This window comes from Penicillium citrinum (assembly GCF_028827155.1).
Source record: "Penicillium citrinum strain IBT 23319 chromosome Unknown utg000001l:1.0-4955037.0:1.0-4956770.0, whole genome shotgun sequence".
NCBI lineage: Eukaryota > Fungi > Ascomycota > Eurotiomycetes > Eurotiales > Aspergillaceae > Penicillium > Penicillium citrinum.
The window spans coordinates 2,165,080-2,180,495 of record NW_026622686.1 but is presented as its reverse complement, the minus strand read 5'-3'; the positions used below and the strand labels follow the sequence as shown (position 1 = coordinate 2,180,495).

At 47.6% G+C, this 15,416-nt stretch overlaps 6 protein-coding genes across 6 annotated transcripts; 3 read left to right on the top strand and 3 right to left on the bottom strand.

The window, feature by feature from the left end:
* Nucleotides 1-397: 397 nt before the first annotated feature.
* On the top strand, nucleotides 398-1,237 carry N7469_000817 (GPI anchored serine-threonine rich family protein; the record flags this gene model as incomplete). The annotated part of the gene is made up of 2 exons (XM_056639737.1): nucleotides 398-605; nucleotides 693-1,237. 2 exons carry the CDS (start codon nucleotides 398-400, stop codon nucleotides 1,235-1,237), a joined length of 753 nt encoding a protein of 250 aa, XP_056505494.1.
* Nucleotides 1,238-2,910: 1,673 nt separating this feature from the next.
* Nucleotides 2,911-4,419, top strand: N7469_000816 (uncharacterized protein; the record flags this gene model as incomplete). The annotated part of the gene is made up of 4 exons (XM_056639736.1): nucleotides 2,911-3,075; nucleotides 3,192-3,473; nucleotides 3,556-3,866; nucleotides 3,936-4,419. The coding sequence occupies 4 exons, from the start codon at nucleotides 2,911-2,913 to the stop codon at nucleotides 4,417-4,419; spliced, it is 1,242 nt and encodes a 413-aa protein (XP_056505493.1).
* A 533-nt stretch (nucleotides 4,420-4,952) lies between these two features.
* Nucleotides 4,953-6,212, bottom strand: N7469_000815 (uncharacterized protein; the record flags this gene model as incomplete). Its single annotated transcript, XM_056639735.1, has 1 exon — nucleotides 4,953-6,212. The coding sequence occupies one exon, from the start codon at nucleotides 6,210-6,212 to the stop codon at nucleotides 4,953-4,955; it is 1,260 nt and encodes a 419-aa protein (XP_056505492.1).
* An 897-nt stretch (nucleotides 6,213-7,109) lies between these two features.
* On the bottom strand, nucleotides 7,110-8,042 carry N7469_000814 (uncharacterized protein; the record flags this gene model as incomplete). Its single annotated transcript, XM_056639734.1, has 2 exons — nucleotides 7,110-7,712; nucleotides 7,761-8,042. 2 exons carry the CDS (start codon nucleotides 8,040-8,042, stop codon nucleotides 7,110-7,112), a joined length of 885 nt encoding a protein of 294 aa, XP_056505491.1.
* Nucleotides 8,043-9,977: 1,935 nt separating this feature from the next.
* N7469_000813 (uncharacterized protein) lies at nucleotides 9,978-12,296 on the bottom strand (the record flags this gene model as incomplete). The annotated part of the gene is made up of 3 exons (XM_056639733.1): nucleotides 9,978-11,196; nucleotides 11,250-11,319; nucleotides 11,378-12,296. 3 exons carry the CDS (start codon nucleotides 12,294-12,296, stop codon nucleotides 9,978-9,980), a joined length of 2,208 nt encoding a protein of 735 aa, XP_056505490.1.
* A 1,468-nt stretch (nucleotides 12,297-13,764) lies between these two features.
* Nucleotides 13,765-15,400, top strand: nop12 (rRNA-processing protein NOP12; the record flags this gene model as incomplete). The annotated part of the gene is made up of 2 exons (XM_056639732.1): nucleotides 13,765-13,884; nucleotides 13,943-15,400. 2 exons carry the CDS (start codon nucleotides 13,765-13,767, stop codon nucleotides 15,398-15,400), a joined length of 1,578 nt encoding a protein of 525 aa, XP_056505489.1.
* Between the last annotated feature and the right edge of the window lie 16 nt (nucleotides 15,401-15,416).

Here is a 15,416-nt window from a genome sequence, read left to right as displayed (position 1 = left end):
TCTCCTAGCGTTGACTACTCGAGACTAGCGCCGTGATTCCCGGAGGTCCCTTTGGGTGGTTTTTTCTTGATTCGCCTCCATTTTCTGTTTACTTTTTAGTTTTAGTGCCGGGGCCTTCCCGGGCAATTCCACTTAGTCCTTTAGCCTGCACTCTCTTTTATAACGCTTGTCGTTTCCCTAAACTTCCGGGGGGCGAAGCTACGCCTCTTTTTCCCTCTCTCCCGTCCCAATTTTTCGCCTTTGCGAGTTCGCTCCTTTTTTTTTTATATATCTTTCTCTTTTTTCTTCGGACATAGTCCCTGTCTCTCCTTCAACTGCAAAGTCCTTTTTTTATCACTCGCTCTTTCATTCTGAGATACCCGCCCAATTCCCACACTACTATCTTACAGTATCCATAATGCACTTCATTACTGTGACTTCGCTTTTCGCTGCCCTGGCTGCTGCCGCCAGCACCAATAATGACTTCAATAACCCCAAGGGAGGATATTCCTTCACGGCCGGAGAATCCACCACTCTGACCTGGGACCATAAGTCCGGCAGCACCGTTTCTCTACGTCTGCAATCGGGTTCCGTCACTACCGCCAATTCCGGTACTGCCATTGCCTGTACGTATAGCCTCATTCTATATCACATCACATCACGTGTCCATTTCGGAAAATGTCACCGGCGGAACTAACATAGCGTGCCACCAGCCAACATTGACAACACCGGTTCTTTCACCTGGAATGTTCCTACTGATCTAGTCAAGGGTCGCGAGTATACCGTTGAAATCATCAACGACTCTAACCCGGATGACTATAACTTCCTGCCTTACTTCACTGTTGCCGGTGCTACGGGAGGTGCATCTGCCACCTCTGCTCCCAGCACAACCAGCACTAGCGCCGCTGAGACCAGTACTACTGAGGAGGCTACTACTACTACTACTACTACTACTGCCGATGCTACCACCACCACCGAAGCAAGCACCACTGCGACTACTTCTTCATCCGCTACCAAGACTACCGCTACAACCTTGACTAAGGCATCCAGCACTGCTACCACCACTTCATCTACCCCCAGCACCACCGCTAGCAGCTCCACCTCAACCTCCAGCTCTAGCACTGAGTCTAGCTCCAGCAGCCCTTCTTCCAGTGCATCCGCTTCTTCCACCGCCGTGCCCAACACCAATGGTAGCGTCGCTAACCGTGTTTCCGCCGGCATGTTGGCTCTTGTCGCGGGTGTTATTGCGATGATGTAAGGTAATGAGGGATGGAAAGGATTTTGTGAATTGGTTGTATTACTTGTATTCTTTTGTGAAAGTGTATAGGTTTAGTGTTGTTTCGATTTTTTATCTTTCGCTACTTACCTCCGATTCGACGATGCACAGGGGTGTCGGTCGTTTAATGTGTATGTTTGTATGAGATGTTAATGTACTCCGTACGGAATAATTCAGGCATTTGTCCAAAATAGTATTCTATAGATTTGTACTTCGTAGTCTTATTATATCCCCTCATTAACATCTTGACTTCATACATTCACTTCACCTCTACTTATCTGTCCCATGCATAACTACTGTACTGTATGCTCGTAGTGTATGTGGGACTGTAAACATGCCGCGATCGGCGTGGGTCTCGGAAATGAGCTTGTCGACTTTGTTCACCGCCGCAAATACACAGTTCTACGTATGTACACTTATCTCCGGATTAAACCACTTCGTGGAGTACTATGCACAAAGTGCATCATCCTGATTCAGTTCAACTTGGATAAAATCAAGGTCCCTACGTAATACTGTACAATGCACCCCCTTCCTACACAATAGTCCGAATAGAGCAAGGGGCGGGGAAAGGTAATGAGGATCAACACGGTGGAGATTCAACGGCCAAAGTTTGCTCTTTTCACTAAATCATTTAGTTTACTCCACTTGCAAGAGATACGAATTTTCGTACATCTATCGGCAGATAGAGTTCTTGTTACCCGACGTCATTTCACTTGATTTTTCAAATTGGCTTGGCGATGGAGGCTGTGACTGTATGGTGTAGACATCTTAGTCCATACCATGTATGCGGAGTATGCGAAAGTGATGCATCTACTTCTTCCATGTATCGTACTTAAGGCTGGCACTGGCTAATGCAAAACTAAATCTGACGTCTCCAGTTTCTTGCTTCAGGCACAAAAGCCAATTACATATGGGAATTCCACGCATCGCACAGTTCAGTGCCTGATTCAATTTCGACTCGATTTGACTCGACGGATCCTGCCACGATGAAATCCCACTTTAGTTTCGGCTCGACTTCAGGTTTCATTCTTTGAGAATTTCTATCTGGACTAACTCAGCCTCGTCTCTACGCAAGACTAACTTGTCATATGGTCAATTGCTTCCCTCTCCCTCCAAGGCTGGATTGACTCTTGTTAAATATGTACGAAATACTCCAGGCAGAATGAATACAAATCCTGACTCTCCCTCGTTTATGCACTTCACACCGCATCATATTTTCCTCTCCATCTTATTTTTCCAAGGATCTCCCAACATACGTCTTGCACTCTTATGAACTCAAGCAAGGATCATCGATAAATACTGTAGTGCATAGTCTCGGCAGGGCCCGACAGTATCACCTCGTGTCAAAGCAAGGATGAACACTGTCCCTTAATAATAGTCCACACAACCACATTGATACTAACCTCATTTGTACTAACTCCAGTTCCTCGTAGATAATTCAAGGGATGATCTAGCATCTTATTCACCATTCAACTTGATCAGTCAAACTGACAGTCGAAGGAAATGCCTGCCTACATGTGAGATATGCAATAACCCCAAACCCTAGATCTTACCTCCAGAAGAAATGGCCAATGCCCGATTTCGATCCCAGCATCATCACGGAACATGCATTATAGTCTGCCCTGTACAGTACACACTAGCCAGCTAACTACAGTATGCAACTACAGTCTGTCCACACTGCACTAGTGCAGTCCATGCTCAACGCACACCTTGCTGCAGCCAGGAATAGGATTCCCCTCACACCCCTGTACAACCATACGATCAATGCCAATGATGACAGCTCCGTTTACAATGATCGACCCGCTACTGCGCATAAGCCGGTATCCGAGACGCGGTGAACTGAACTCATGACCAAGGGCTATAAAAACAGTTCGATCATCTCATTAATTTCAAGCGAGCAGATTTCAGCATCCTGTGACACGACAGAGATTACTAGTCTTCAGTAATTAAGCTGAAAACCTTCATTATGCCATCTACCATACTCGCCTTCTCAGCGGCAGCCTTATTAGGCTTTGCGCAGTTCACTTATGCCCAAACAAACATCACCTCTCACGCCTGTGCCTCGGGATCAGAGTATAACTCCTGTAACCGTAAGGTAGCAGATGATTGGAGCTCTTGTATCCGTGATTGCAATGGTAATGGTGATTGTATCGTTGATTGCGGATGTACCTCTCACCAGAACTACATCAATTGCATGGCTCAAACATGTTGGAATCAGGTACATAAAACATAACCCGCCCAGTGCCAATACTACCACAAGCGATAAATACTACTCGAATCAAATCACTGACAATGAAAAGGTCTACTCCTGCGAATACCAACTCTTCATCCAACAATACTTCGCAATCTGCCCAAGTGCAAGAGAACCAATTCCCTTCTGGCCAGCCCCAGATAACGCGCCGAACCGCTGCTCCTGTGATCTAGGAAAAGTCCTTCAAACAACCCTCACGGCTCGCAAGGAACAAGTCTCCTGCGTCAGAAATGTCACCGATAAAACTCTCGATAAAATACCCAGTGACCTGGGCGATCTAGATGATCTTCCAAATGGTCTTGATATAGCGAATGATGCTACGAATTGTGCCTGCTGCGGTGCAAGTGCCGCGATCTCCGCGTAAGTCCTACCCAATCCTAGAGTGCAAGTTCAAATAAAGAAAATGAAGTACGATACTAACATATACAGATCCTGGGACGTATGTCCTCATACAGAACCCCGCCTCGCAGGCGCAGACCTCTGGCCTCTATTCTTCCCATCCGATCTACCAAACCTCTACACCTCAATTCCACACTGGACATGGTCAAGCTGTGACAAAACACTTTCCTCCACCGACTGCAAGAAAATCGGTTTCAGTGATGCATCAGACAAATTCTATAAACCTGGTGACCTGCCTTCGAACGGGACTTCGACTTTGCATAATGTTGGCGGAACGGTTACGGCTCCGCCTAGTGGGACTGTCTTGACTTGGTCTCAGGCTTCTAGTACGTACACTGTTACTGCAACGGGGTATGATCGTAAGGCTGTTCAGAGTCAGAGTGAGTATCGGGCTACGGCGACGGGCACCGAGACGGAGGGTTTTGCTACGCAGACGGGTACTAATGTTGGTGGTGTTGTTACGCCTATGGGTGTTATGGCGGGTGTTGGTGTTGTTGGGGCTTTGTTGTTGTAAAGTGGATCTTTGGATGGGGGATTTTTTTTTATTTCTTTTGTGATGCTATTCATGATTTTGGATGTGATATGATCATGGACCGGGGTGGTGTGAATTGATGACGGTATATGAGGTATAATGTGGATATGGATATGGATATCGATCACATCCATACGTGATATGGATAAACTGGAACAAGCTGGTTTATAAATTGGCTTTTGGATATAATATGAACAGAGTATTGAATGATGATGCGAGTCATGTGCTGCTATATGTGGAAAGTTATAGTTATGTAAATAATGTAGACAAACGACCTACTGTGGTAAAACCCTTATTTCATTAATTAGGACAGGCCTTCCTTTACCTACGCGGCTTTGCACTGATCATGGCATCAACATCTAGCGCATCTGAAAAGTGTACTCAGATATAAGTAAATCAGATAAGAAAAAAAATCAAGTGGAATTGAATCCCGAAAACTAATCTAACGCCGTAACACCTAATCGCTCCTGAGGGCAAACGAATCACAAAATCCGGAATCTCTCGCAGATGGAGATCTACCATGTAGGAACAACCTTCTTCAAGAACTTCATAAACTTAAAGAAACCAACCGCATACTCCACATTCCCATACGGATCAACAACGCGTTGAGGAAATGCAATTCCTGCCCCAAATAGGCCCGGAATCTTCTCTCCACCAGCATCACCATGAAAAGCACCCGTCTCATGATCGAATTCCAAACTCAACGACTCCCCACTTTCCCCCAGTAACTTGGGCAAGGGATCTCTCGTAAATCCCACGGCTTGAGTGATATACTCACAATCGGGTAAATGAACCCGATACATCTCGGTCTCTTTCTCCCTTCCACCACTACAATCAACTTTCTCAATGATCTTTCCGGCAGCCGAGGTAGTCAGCACTGAGTCTTCCAGTTGGGTTTTCGCAAAGTCTGCAGCTAGACCCTTCAATCCTGTATTATCGCGTAGAATCCATCCATCCATGTACTCTGCGTATCGGAGTGGGTGACGAGTGAACCACTTTACTCGCAGAGAAGGATGAGAGGACTGTGCAAGATTGACGAGGTTTAAAAGCGCGAGAATAGCGCTGTGAGAGGCACCGACGACGGCGACTGTAGTTGGGTTTGAAGTGGGGAGGGCCTTTGTCAGGACCGAGGGTTTGAGAACAGTATCTAGATCTAGTGGGGAGATGTGGAGGTCTGGGATGGGAATGGGAAGGTTTGTGGGGTGAGATCCTGTGCAGAGGATCAATCTTGAAGTTTGAAGTTCAAGTTCCTCACCACCATTCTGTTTAATTCGAACAGTCCACTCTTTCTCCTGTGATGTCACTGTTAGTCTTTTATCTGGTTTTACTTCATCATCCCCTTGGTTTTTAGAGAGGATTGTAGGATGAAAATGTACCCTTGAACCAGATAAACTAGCAGCAGTTACAAAGCCGTGGCAAGCCAGAACCTGATCCATTTTGACGAGACCGTTTGTTAGACCGCGGATCATATCTGCTGCGTAGTGGAGATGACATGTCTTTTCCTGGTCCAGTTTGGCTAGGGTGGTGAATGCGTTTGGACGCGGGGTATTTTCGATGACGGTTCGGAAGGGTTGGAGGGATGTGGCGTATGCTTGGAACAGAGAGACTTTGGTGTTACTGGGAACTTCGCGATATTTGCGATGAACTCGGCCAGATTCAAAGCTAGGGTCAATCCAGGCGATAGTGCCGAGTTGGCGTTCGAGGAGATTTCCGACGACTGCGACGCCGGCGGGACCAGCACCGACGACCACGGCGGCGCATTTGCGGGTGGTCATTTTTTTTGAAGAGAATGAAAATGAAATGTGGATGTAGAAGTTGAGTGCGTGGAAATGGAGAATCGGATGATAGAATCAGTTCCGAAGGGTTTGGGGGAAACAAGTTGGGAAAAGTCAGATAGAAGAGGGGAAAGAGAGAGAGAGAGATTGGAAGAGAAACAGATTCATTCGGGGGTATCTCTAAATTATAAGCCGACACTGTCCACAGCCCACACCGCAAACCACTTGAAAGCAACCCAAGAATGCGTGCAAATCCCCCCCTCACTGGTAGGGTAATACCTTGGGGATTGCAGATAACGCAAGCACACCCGGGTCATCGCTAATAAACGGGACAAAGGAAGGAAATGACACATCATGGACCGAAGAGTGGATTCTCTCGGTCGAATGCGAGTGAATTCGTTCAAATCAGCTGCGAGAAATGCGTGTTTGGCTTTGCGCTTTTGCTGTTTCAGCCGGCCGAGAGAACAAAAGGCGACGGGGGGGGGCCCCACGCGGTTGTCCTCGGCCTGTCGGCTGTGCGTGGTGATTGTCATTGCGAGGTATTCTGGGAGGTACTGGTCGATGAGGGTGTGGTCTGGGGAATGTTTGGGAAAGTCTGGAAGTTAGTAGTAAGTTAGTAGGTGATTTATAGGGTATATCAGAGTCAAAAATGCTTGATTGCAGCAAATCTGGGGAAAAAAGAATGAATGAAAGCTGGTGGGCAAAGTTGGGTCTTATACAAACCGCAACTGTCGATCTTGGCGAGCACGCAATTTGGACACCTCAGGCAGATATCCTTCTTGTATACAACGTAGTACAGTATAGGGGGTAGTTAGTGTGTAGTATGTAATGTGTCGTGTGTAGTCTTCTGTTGAACTATGTATGCTGAATACTCTTAACATATAACAAGAATGATGATTAAATAGCCCAGAATACCCTCACACTAGCCTCAAACACATGATTCGCCCACTGTCCAAACCTCGCCCGTCCCCAAAGTGCAATCGAATCCCCCACCTCCAACTCCCGCACAACTCGTCCATCCAACGTATATCGTCCTCGACCTAATCGTCTCTCAATATCATGAGCCGCCGTGGAATCAGCCTCAATCCCATCAAGATAATGCCACGTAATTTCCCGGTCCTGAGTCTCCGATACCCGCGCCCCATTCATTTGTACCTGTTTACTTCGCGGTAGAAGATGCGCATCACTCGGTTCGAAATGTTTTTTCACTCTTCCACCTTCATCGTCTAGAATTTCTTGCTCCGTTCCATCCACATACATTTTTTTCTTGTGTGCTTCGTGGATAACCTCTGCGTCAAACCAGGTAAATGACCCCTGATACATATCCTCGTGGATCCGGGCACTGCCTTGATCGTGAGACTTGATATGGAAAATGATCTTTCGACAGGGGTGAGCAGTGCGGTGTGGAAGTGGTTTAGCTGATTCTGTTTGTAATTCTGATCCTGGTCCTGATCCTGATTCTGGCTCTGATTCTGTTCGTGATGCCAATCTTTCAAGACTCTATATCAAGTAAGCAATCATTCACCTCTCCACTGAGAATAAACAAACCTTTCTCTCAAAGCAAAGCGGTACAGTCTTCAACAAAACCTGATCTCTATCAAACCTCACCGTCCTCTGTCCGTCCATAACATTCTTTGTAGAGGGCCAGTACTCCGCCGCATCGATAATAGAATCCACCAATTCAGGCGGAACAAGCTTCTTCAACTTCCATTGTAGAATGAACCGAACTTTCAAAACATCCCATATACTAGGGAAAAATCCACCTTCCTCTAACTCTAACTCTGATTTAGATCTCGAGCTTGACTCGGAGTAAGGGGGGGGGAGGCTCATTGTTGTCGATCTCATCTTCGATATGATGCTGGCCACCGAAGCCCCGGCGTAAGTGGAGGGGAAGCATTTTTGTGTGGATTGCAGTGGTGTAGCGAGGGGGAGAGAAGACAGATTGAATATTGAATTGAGATATAGTTCAAGAGTTGTATTTGGGTTTAATGTGAACGATGAAAGAGAAAAGAGCTGGTTGACAATCAGGCTGCAACCCCACTAGAGCTCATCTGCGAATCCACGCTTAGTTTGAGTTTACGACTTGCCACGAGGAAGTACTTGGAGATTTACATGTGAATTTATGGTGTATTGTATTTACTTTTGCATTGAGACACCATGACTAACTAGTATAAATGAATACAATGTAGTATACCTTTGCTAAAGTGACATGGGGTCTGCGCTGTGTTATTCCAACACGAAGGTTGTATATCTTATCTTTCCCCGCAGTCACATCTGAACAGCATTGCACCAATGTTCAGTGTGAACATCCGAAGGATCGGAGAGGCTAACTTGATACAAATATTGATCATAGAAAAGCTGGAAATTCATGGACTAAACGTGAAATATTGCCATACAAGAAACAGAAGCATGCCAAAGCTGGATATCTGTCTATTTGAAGACCCAACTTGAACCTGTTTTATGACGTCAGGCTGCTGCTACACCGCGACATACGTTCTAACTGCAGTAGACAATATAGCATACATAGCTGAATAGCAAGGAGAATTAATTGAATTTTGCGTGGTGGTAGTTGAGCATGCTGGGCAAGAATACTGCTCTAAGCTAGTATAGTGTACTTCGATGAATACCGTCACTGCGCGAACTTGGTGAGAAAATGGAGAGGGCCCAGGATAGGGTATGGAGACTACCAGCCACTGCACAATACTGAATACTTGTACATAGTATAGTAGTTCCTCTACTGTAGTATATAGTGTGTAATAAGAGCTATTTATTGTCTAGTAGGTGCCCTAAGCATGAAAAATTCGGATATTGAAAGTTTCTAAGCTCTGAACACTCGCGGTCCTGGCGATATGCTAGTCTACGATTAAAGGTCTTAGAATGCCGGTGGAACTATCTGACTCTTAAATCACGATATCCATAGTATCTATGACCAAGCCTGGTTATAAACGTATGCTAATACCCTTGATATACTGGCAGGTAGCTTAGTACCAAGTCTATTATCTTACTTTGTAAGTGTTGTTATGAACGGTCAATTACTCTTCCAGTATCAAATACCACGATCACTTACTGTTTACCAGTAACTAATACATCATGTATAAACCGTGCCACCACCATGTCCTAGGTATTACTAGATGCACAATGAATCAAATCAGTGTTTAGATTTCTCGCCAACGCGCAGGTACTCAACCAACACCAAAGACCAACATGTATGCGTGGTATATACACCGAAGACGCCAACAGAAAAAGAAGGAAGACAGACACTGAAAAGGAAAAAGAAAGAAGAACCTTCTGAGAAATGATACCAGACCAGAAAAACTCCGATGCAAGAGAGGGGGATCCTTCTCAGTAGGCGAAAGAATGAACCCTACAAAGGGAAAGAGAAGAGAAGAGAGAATCAAGTTCAATACCAGTCCCGACAACACCTCATATGAATATAGAGAACGGTTTCCAAACCAGGTCACTTCAAGCCTCGTTCTCGTCCTGGAAATCAAACAGGATGGAATCCAGGACCTGGCCATGGCTATGCTTCCAAAGAGTCGAGAAAACTGCTCTCTAGTTAAAACGCTCATCAGATATACATTTGCAGTCAAGTAATACCAGGAGTAAAACAATGGGGAATCTTCATTAGAGGTTTGAAAAAGAAAAGAAACATGGAAAGGTCTCGGTAAGATCGAGATACATTTCTGTCGGGCATTTTTGTTCAGCCATTAAATCACATAAAATCAACACGAATGGGGAATTCATCTTTATGATATCCTCCCGATTCTATCGTGTTGGCATATGACTTCCTCCTGGTCCCGTTGATACCTCAGACTGCTGAGGACGATAATGAACGACGTCAACGGCTTTTGAGGGTAGAGGGGAGGTTTCTGGTTTTGAACTGGTAGGATGATGGAACAAACTGGATCGAGCGGGAGGAGGGGAGAAGAGAGGGTTACGGGCAGAGGAGACTGCTGTTGGAGAGCGGTGCTCAATGTTATGACCTGGGTGTGCTTGAGATTTCCGAACATCAAGCGGCGAGGAACTTTGAGAACGGAAACCCGAATGAAAGCCCGATTGAAAGCCGGATTTGCGCTCTGCATCGTAATCTGGATTCCTCCATGGTCCTTGATGCGGATATCGCGGGTCTTGTTCGGTGCCATAAGGTGTGTTATTAGCCGATGAATTGGCTGCCGAGGCACTTTCGGGAATAGTGGATGCTGACCCATTTGGAGCATGCACGTCTACAACTCGTTTTTGAGCCGCCGGGGTTGCAAATGATGATGTAGAAGGAGCTTCGAATGGTCGGGGTTGAGGTCGATGCGCTTGGGGATATTGATGCTGTGTTTGCTGGTGGTGAATGGGATGCTGTGGGTTCGCCCACGGGTTTCGTTCCATGAAAGACTCTTCGGCTTCGGCTGCGGAGTAGATGTTTGATGGCATGGGTGACATTGCTGCCCGTGGCTGTAATGCGGAGGAAGACTGCCTTGGAGCTGTGAAACGAGGTTCGACTGCGATTCCCATCTTCTCTAGATCGTCGTCGAGTTCTGATGGACGCGCTCCTAGTAAAGTCGGCGCTGCTGGGAAACCCACATATTTTGCAACACCTGCCATCACAGAGACCTCTTGGTTATAAGCGGTTTGATGGGCGATTTGTTGAGAGCGGCGGGTTGGGAAGGGAATGATGTGGTGTGGACTCAATTCGTCCGTCTTGAAACGGTCATGCTGGATAGCATAGAACTGTTGGCTGATCGCACTTGAGTGTACTTCGCGTACATCTCGGATCTTTTGGAAGAAAGTGCTGAGAGACTGCGCTCGCTCAGCCAAACTTTTGTTAACAAGGGCTTTGATGCGATAGTGGTACAGGGTGTGTTCGTATTGGATCTTGGCATCCCGGTAACGTTGCACGCACTCGATCTGGCGTACATATTCGGGATGCGTCGGGTTTGGTCCTCTCAGCGAGTCTAGCTCACGATTAAGTTTTGAGATCCGCTCATCATAAATCCTGCGAAGCAATTAGTAAATGAAGAGAAGCAGGACAGGTATAGAGACTCTTACTTGTCACGCAACGTTGCAAATTGCTTCTCTAGCGTTGCTAATGAATCCATAGCCAACATCTTCCTCGCAGCTAAAACACATGTAAGCAAATCAGGCAGCCAGTAGACCTGTAGCGACAAGCAACTTACACTCTTCTTCAGCTTTGGCGGCGGTCTCTGCGTTGTCGGGTCCCTCGACACGTTCCGCGGTCTCATCATCTTCGCCGAGGTTTTCATCGACAGCGTCCTCTACGATAAGATCACCTCCAACTTCTGGCTCTTCATCCACCTCCGCATTCCGTTTGCCTTTCCGCTTCCCCCTCTTAGGTTTCTTTCCTTTCGTCGTTACAGTGGGTATGTCCGATTCCGGGAGATCGTCGACAGGGAGTTCTTCGTCAATGATCGCAGTCGGATCATCCATTATTGGCTCTGGAGAGAGGGGAGTGCCATCGTCGGCTGGGTCGCTCAGATCGCTCTTGATGGAGCTTCGACGTTTCTTTACGGGCTCGTCATCGCCGATCTCGGTGCCAGTATCGTCACCAGCATCAAGACGCTTGCGTTTTTTCGTGATACTGTCCGGAAGTTCAACCTCATCGAGCAGTCCTGCGCCCTCGTCAATGATTCCATTATTCTGGGAAGGCCGTCTCTTGCTCGGCGAGTCATCTGGCAAAGGCTCTTCCTCGTCTTCCTCTTCATCATCCTCTTCGTCCTCTTCCTCTTCGTCCACGTCATCCAAAGTAGTTGACTGGTGGAGCTTGCTAGGGCTGGGACCAGCACTGCCAGCACTTATCACAATGTCTCGCTTTCGGACGTTGTGAGGCGAATCTTCGAGGCGCTCTGTTTCCGCTTCCGAGTCGTTCTCCATTTGCCTTTCAGGCTTGGGAGACTCGTCAAAGTCAGACGGCTCGTTGTCTGAGACATCGTCGATCTCACTCAGACTACTAGAGCGTCCATCATCTGTATCATCCATCCCATCCAAGAAGCGATTTCGTTCGCCATTGGTCATGGAAGCTTCCGCCCCCGTCGCTGGACCGACGGTGGCTTGTTCATTGCTCTCGGCTACCTCCATCTGCAATTGCGAGGAGCGCTAAGACAGAGAGTCACGGTGTATGGATGGGGTGGAGGTAAAGTCGGGGCGTAATGTGCCAAAGGGTTTGCTTGGCGGCGTTTTTGGTTGTGGGGAAGAGAGAGGGCGGCAAGGTCACCGATCCACCAGGGAAAGGTTGAATTGGGAGTCTGGAGCAGTCATATAATTGATCAGTTCAATTGCCATGCTAGCAGGGCTAAACAGTTTGGGTTTCAAAGGTGGAGGGGAAGTTGGTTGGGTGGGAGAAAATGGGTAGGTCAGCGCCTCTAGAGAAGGCGGTGCGGAGACTGATCATCGCGGTAACCTCGCCTCCCCAAGAGCCGACAGGTGAGCGCTTGTGAGGAGATGAGGTCTTCGCGAGCCCAAAAGATAGTGTAGATCCCCTCATAGACCAGGAAGCTCTTGCAACCATAAAAACGAGACAAGGAATCACAAACGGGGCGTAGAGATTCAAGCGACGTACCGTCTCAACAATGCGCCGGGAGCGCCGCTGGGAACGAGCAAAGCTGCTCGCGACCAAGCACGATTCTCGCAACCAGTGTGTTCCAAAGACACGAGTGACCAGCTATATCCAATACCACGCGTCTCGCAAGTATGTATTTCCACCAAAAGCTGCCGGGTCACCGATGCGCCGGTGCTGAACAGCGAGGGGAGGTCGATTAGGAAGCGGGCAGGATCAGTGTGGAGGGTCGCGGGAGGACGGTCGGCATGAGAAGCTGGAAGAAAACAAATATCGCTCGCAATGCTCGTCAAGGCGATGTGGGGAGCAAATCGAGCAGCAGACTCGTCGTGGAGGAGGGATAAAGCCGGGCTTTGCTATGATGGGGGCAGCCCAGGAATCGTCTTGTCGTTCTGCCGTTCTGCCGCTTCCCGAGGCTCACCGCCGTATACCCTCCAGGGTCACGTGGGGCTGACGTCGCCGGAGACGGCCGTGTATAGAAATTGACATGCCATGAGTATGATACATCAGATGGTGTATATCGGTAGAAAAAAAGGGTTAACTGGTTGAGTAAATTATATATTGCGCATTCAGAAAGAAGGTTTCCATTGGCAAATGGAGAAATCATGCCATATACGTCAAATAGCGATAATATAAGATGATATTCATGATGAACATAGTAGGAGAATATAGAAAAGTGATTACTGTCAATCAATAAGAAACCACCATGCTGATCAAACACTCACCGACCGCGAGAAGAAAATATAGAACTAAACCGCCTAACCTCACCCTTGCTCAGTGATGTTCGTGTATTCGAATTATCCTCCGCCAATCATGTGATGTGCAACAGCAGCTCCGCGCCAAGACCCGCTCCGATAAGCTACGGAAAGGAAAAAAAAAAGGGCCGGAAGTACAATTGTGAAGCGTTGACCTCCATTCCACTCGACTCCACCCTTTGGATTTTCCCTGAAGAATATCATTTTCTTGCGGGAATATAATTTTCTAATCAATATGGGCAAGAAATCTAAATCACAGTCCACATCGGACACCCAGTCAAGTGCGGGCGGACTTCCATTCCTCAGTGGTAACGCATCTTTGGACCCGACATTGTCCTCGCTCTTCGCCCAAAGTGTGAGTCCTGATCTGTTTCATAAATGAAAATTGAATATGCTAATATTTCATGTGTTAGTCTGGTCCCGTGCAAGCTCCCTCCGTGAAGTACACGACTGCAAAGAGATCTGCCAGAAAATCCGAGGATGCTGAAGCTGAAGCCGCCGTGTCGGAGGGCTCCCCTGATTCAGACGATGAAGTGATGGAAGATGCTTCTGAAGAAAGTGACTCCGAGTCCGCAGAAGAGAAAGAAGACAAATCGCAAAGCCGCAAGCGCAAGCGCGGTGCCGTGGAGGAGGACGTCGAGGAAACTTACATGCGCCGCATCGCCAAGGAGGAGCAAAAGGAAGATGAGAAGCGCAAGGCCGAAAACGCCAAGCGCCAAAAATCAGACAAGTCCGAGAAGAGCGACGAGTCTGATGACTCTGGCTCTGGCTCGGACGAAGACAAAGACGAAGCAGACAGTGACGACGAAGAGGATAACGCTCCACCTCCAGTTCACGAGAGTGTATCTGGAAACGCAAAGGCGGATGAAGTTGAAAAATCCAACCGCACCGTTTTCCTCGGAAACGTTTCGACTCAGGCTATCAAATCCAAATCCGCTAAGAAGACTCTTCTGCGACACTTGGCTTCCCATTGTCCCAATCTACCCGAGTCCACTGGCCCGCACAAAGTCGAGTCGATTCGATTCCGCTCCGTCCCATTCTCCAGTGGCGGTGGTCTACCCAAACGCGCATCATTTGCTAGAAGGGAAATTCTCGACGAAACTACGCCCAGCACTAATGCCTACGCCGTATACACCACCGTCCAAGCTGCTCGCAAGGCTCCCTCTGCATTAAATGGAACTTCCGTTCTAGACCGTCACTTGCGCGTGGATAGTATCGCTCATCCAGCCGAGATAGACCATAAACGCTGTGTTTTCGTGGGTAATCTCGATTTTGTCGATCAGGAGGGTGTGACCGAGGACGAAAATGGGAAGAAGAAGAAGGTTCGGGCACCGGCTGATATCGAAGAAGGTCTTTGGCGAAGCTTCAATCAGAACACTGGTGACGTGAAAGACAAAAAGGCGAAGAAGAACGTTGAATTCGTGCGTGTTATTCGTGACCGTGCAACTCGTGTCGGAAAGGGATTCGCCTACGTCCAATTCTACGACGCAAATAATGTCGAAGCAGCTCTCCTTTTGAACGGGAAACACTATCCTCCTCTACTTCCGCGTAAATTGCGTGTGACTCGTGCGCGGAAGATGGTTAAGAAATCTGAGGATGGTGGTAAGGATTCTGGTAAGGGTGATTTTGCCCAGAAGACGCTTCAGGGTCGGGCGAATAAGTTGCTTGGTCGGGCTGGTGCGGCTAAGATGAAGGAAGCTGGGAAGGGAGGTATTGCTGGGAACTCGTTCGTTTTCGAGGGTCATCGTGCCACGGAGGGTGGATCTCGTATGAAGGTTAAAACTAAGAGTCGTGGTTCGAAGGGTAAGCCTAAGGGTCGGGGAAGTAAACGTGCTGCGGCTTATCGTGCTGCTGGTGGCCAGAAGCCATGATTTTGAAGCACGAAAT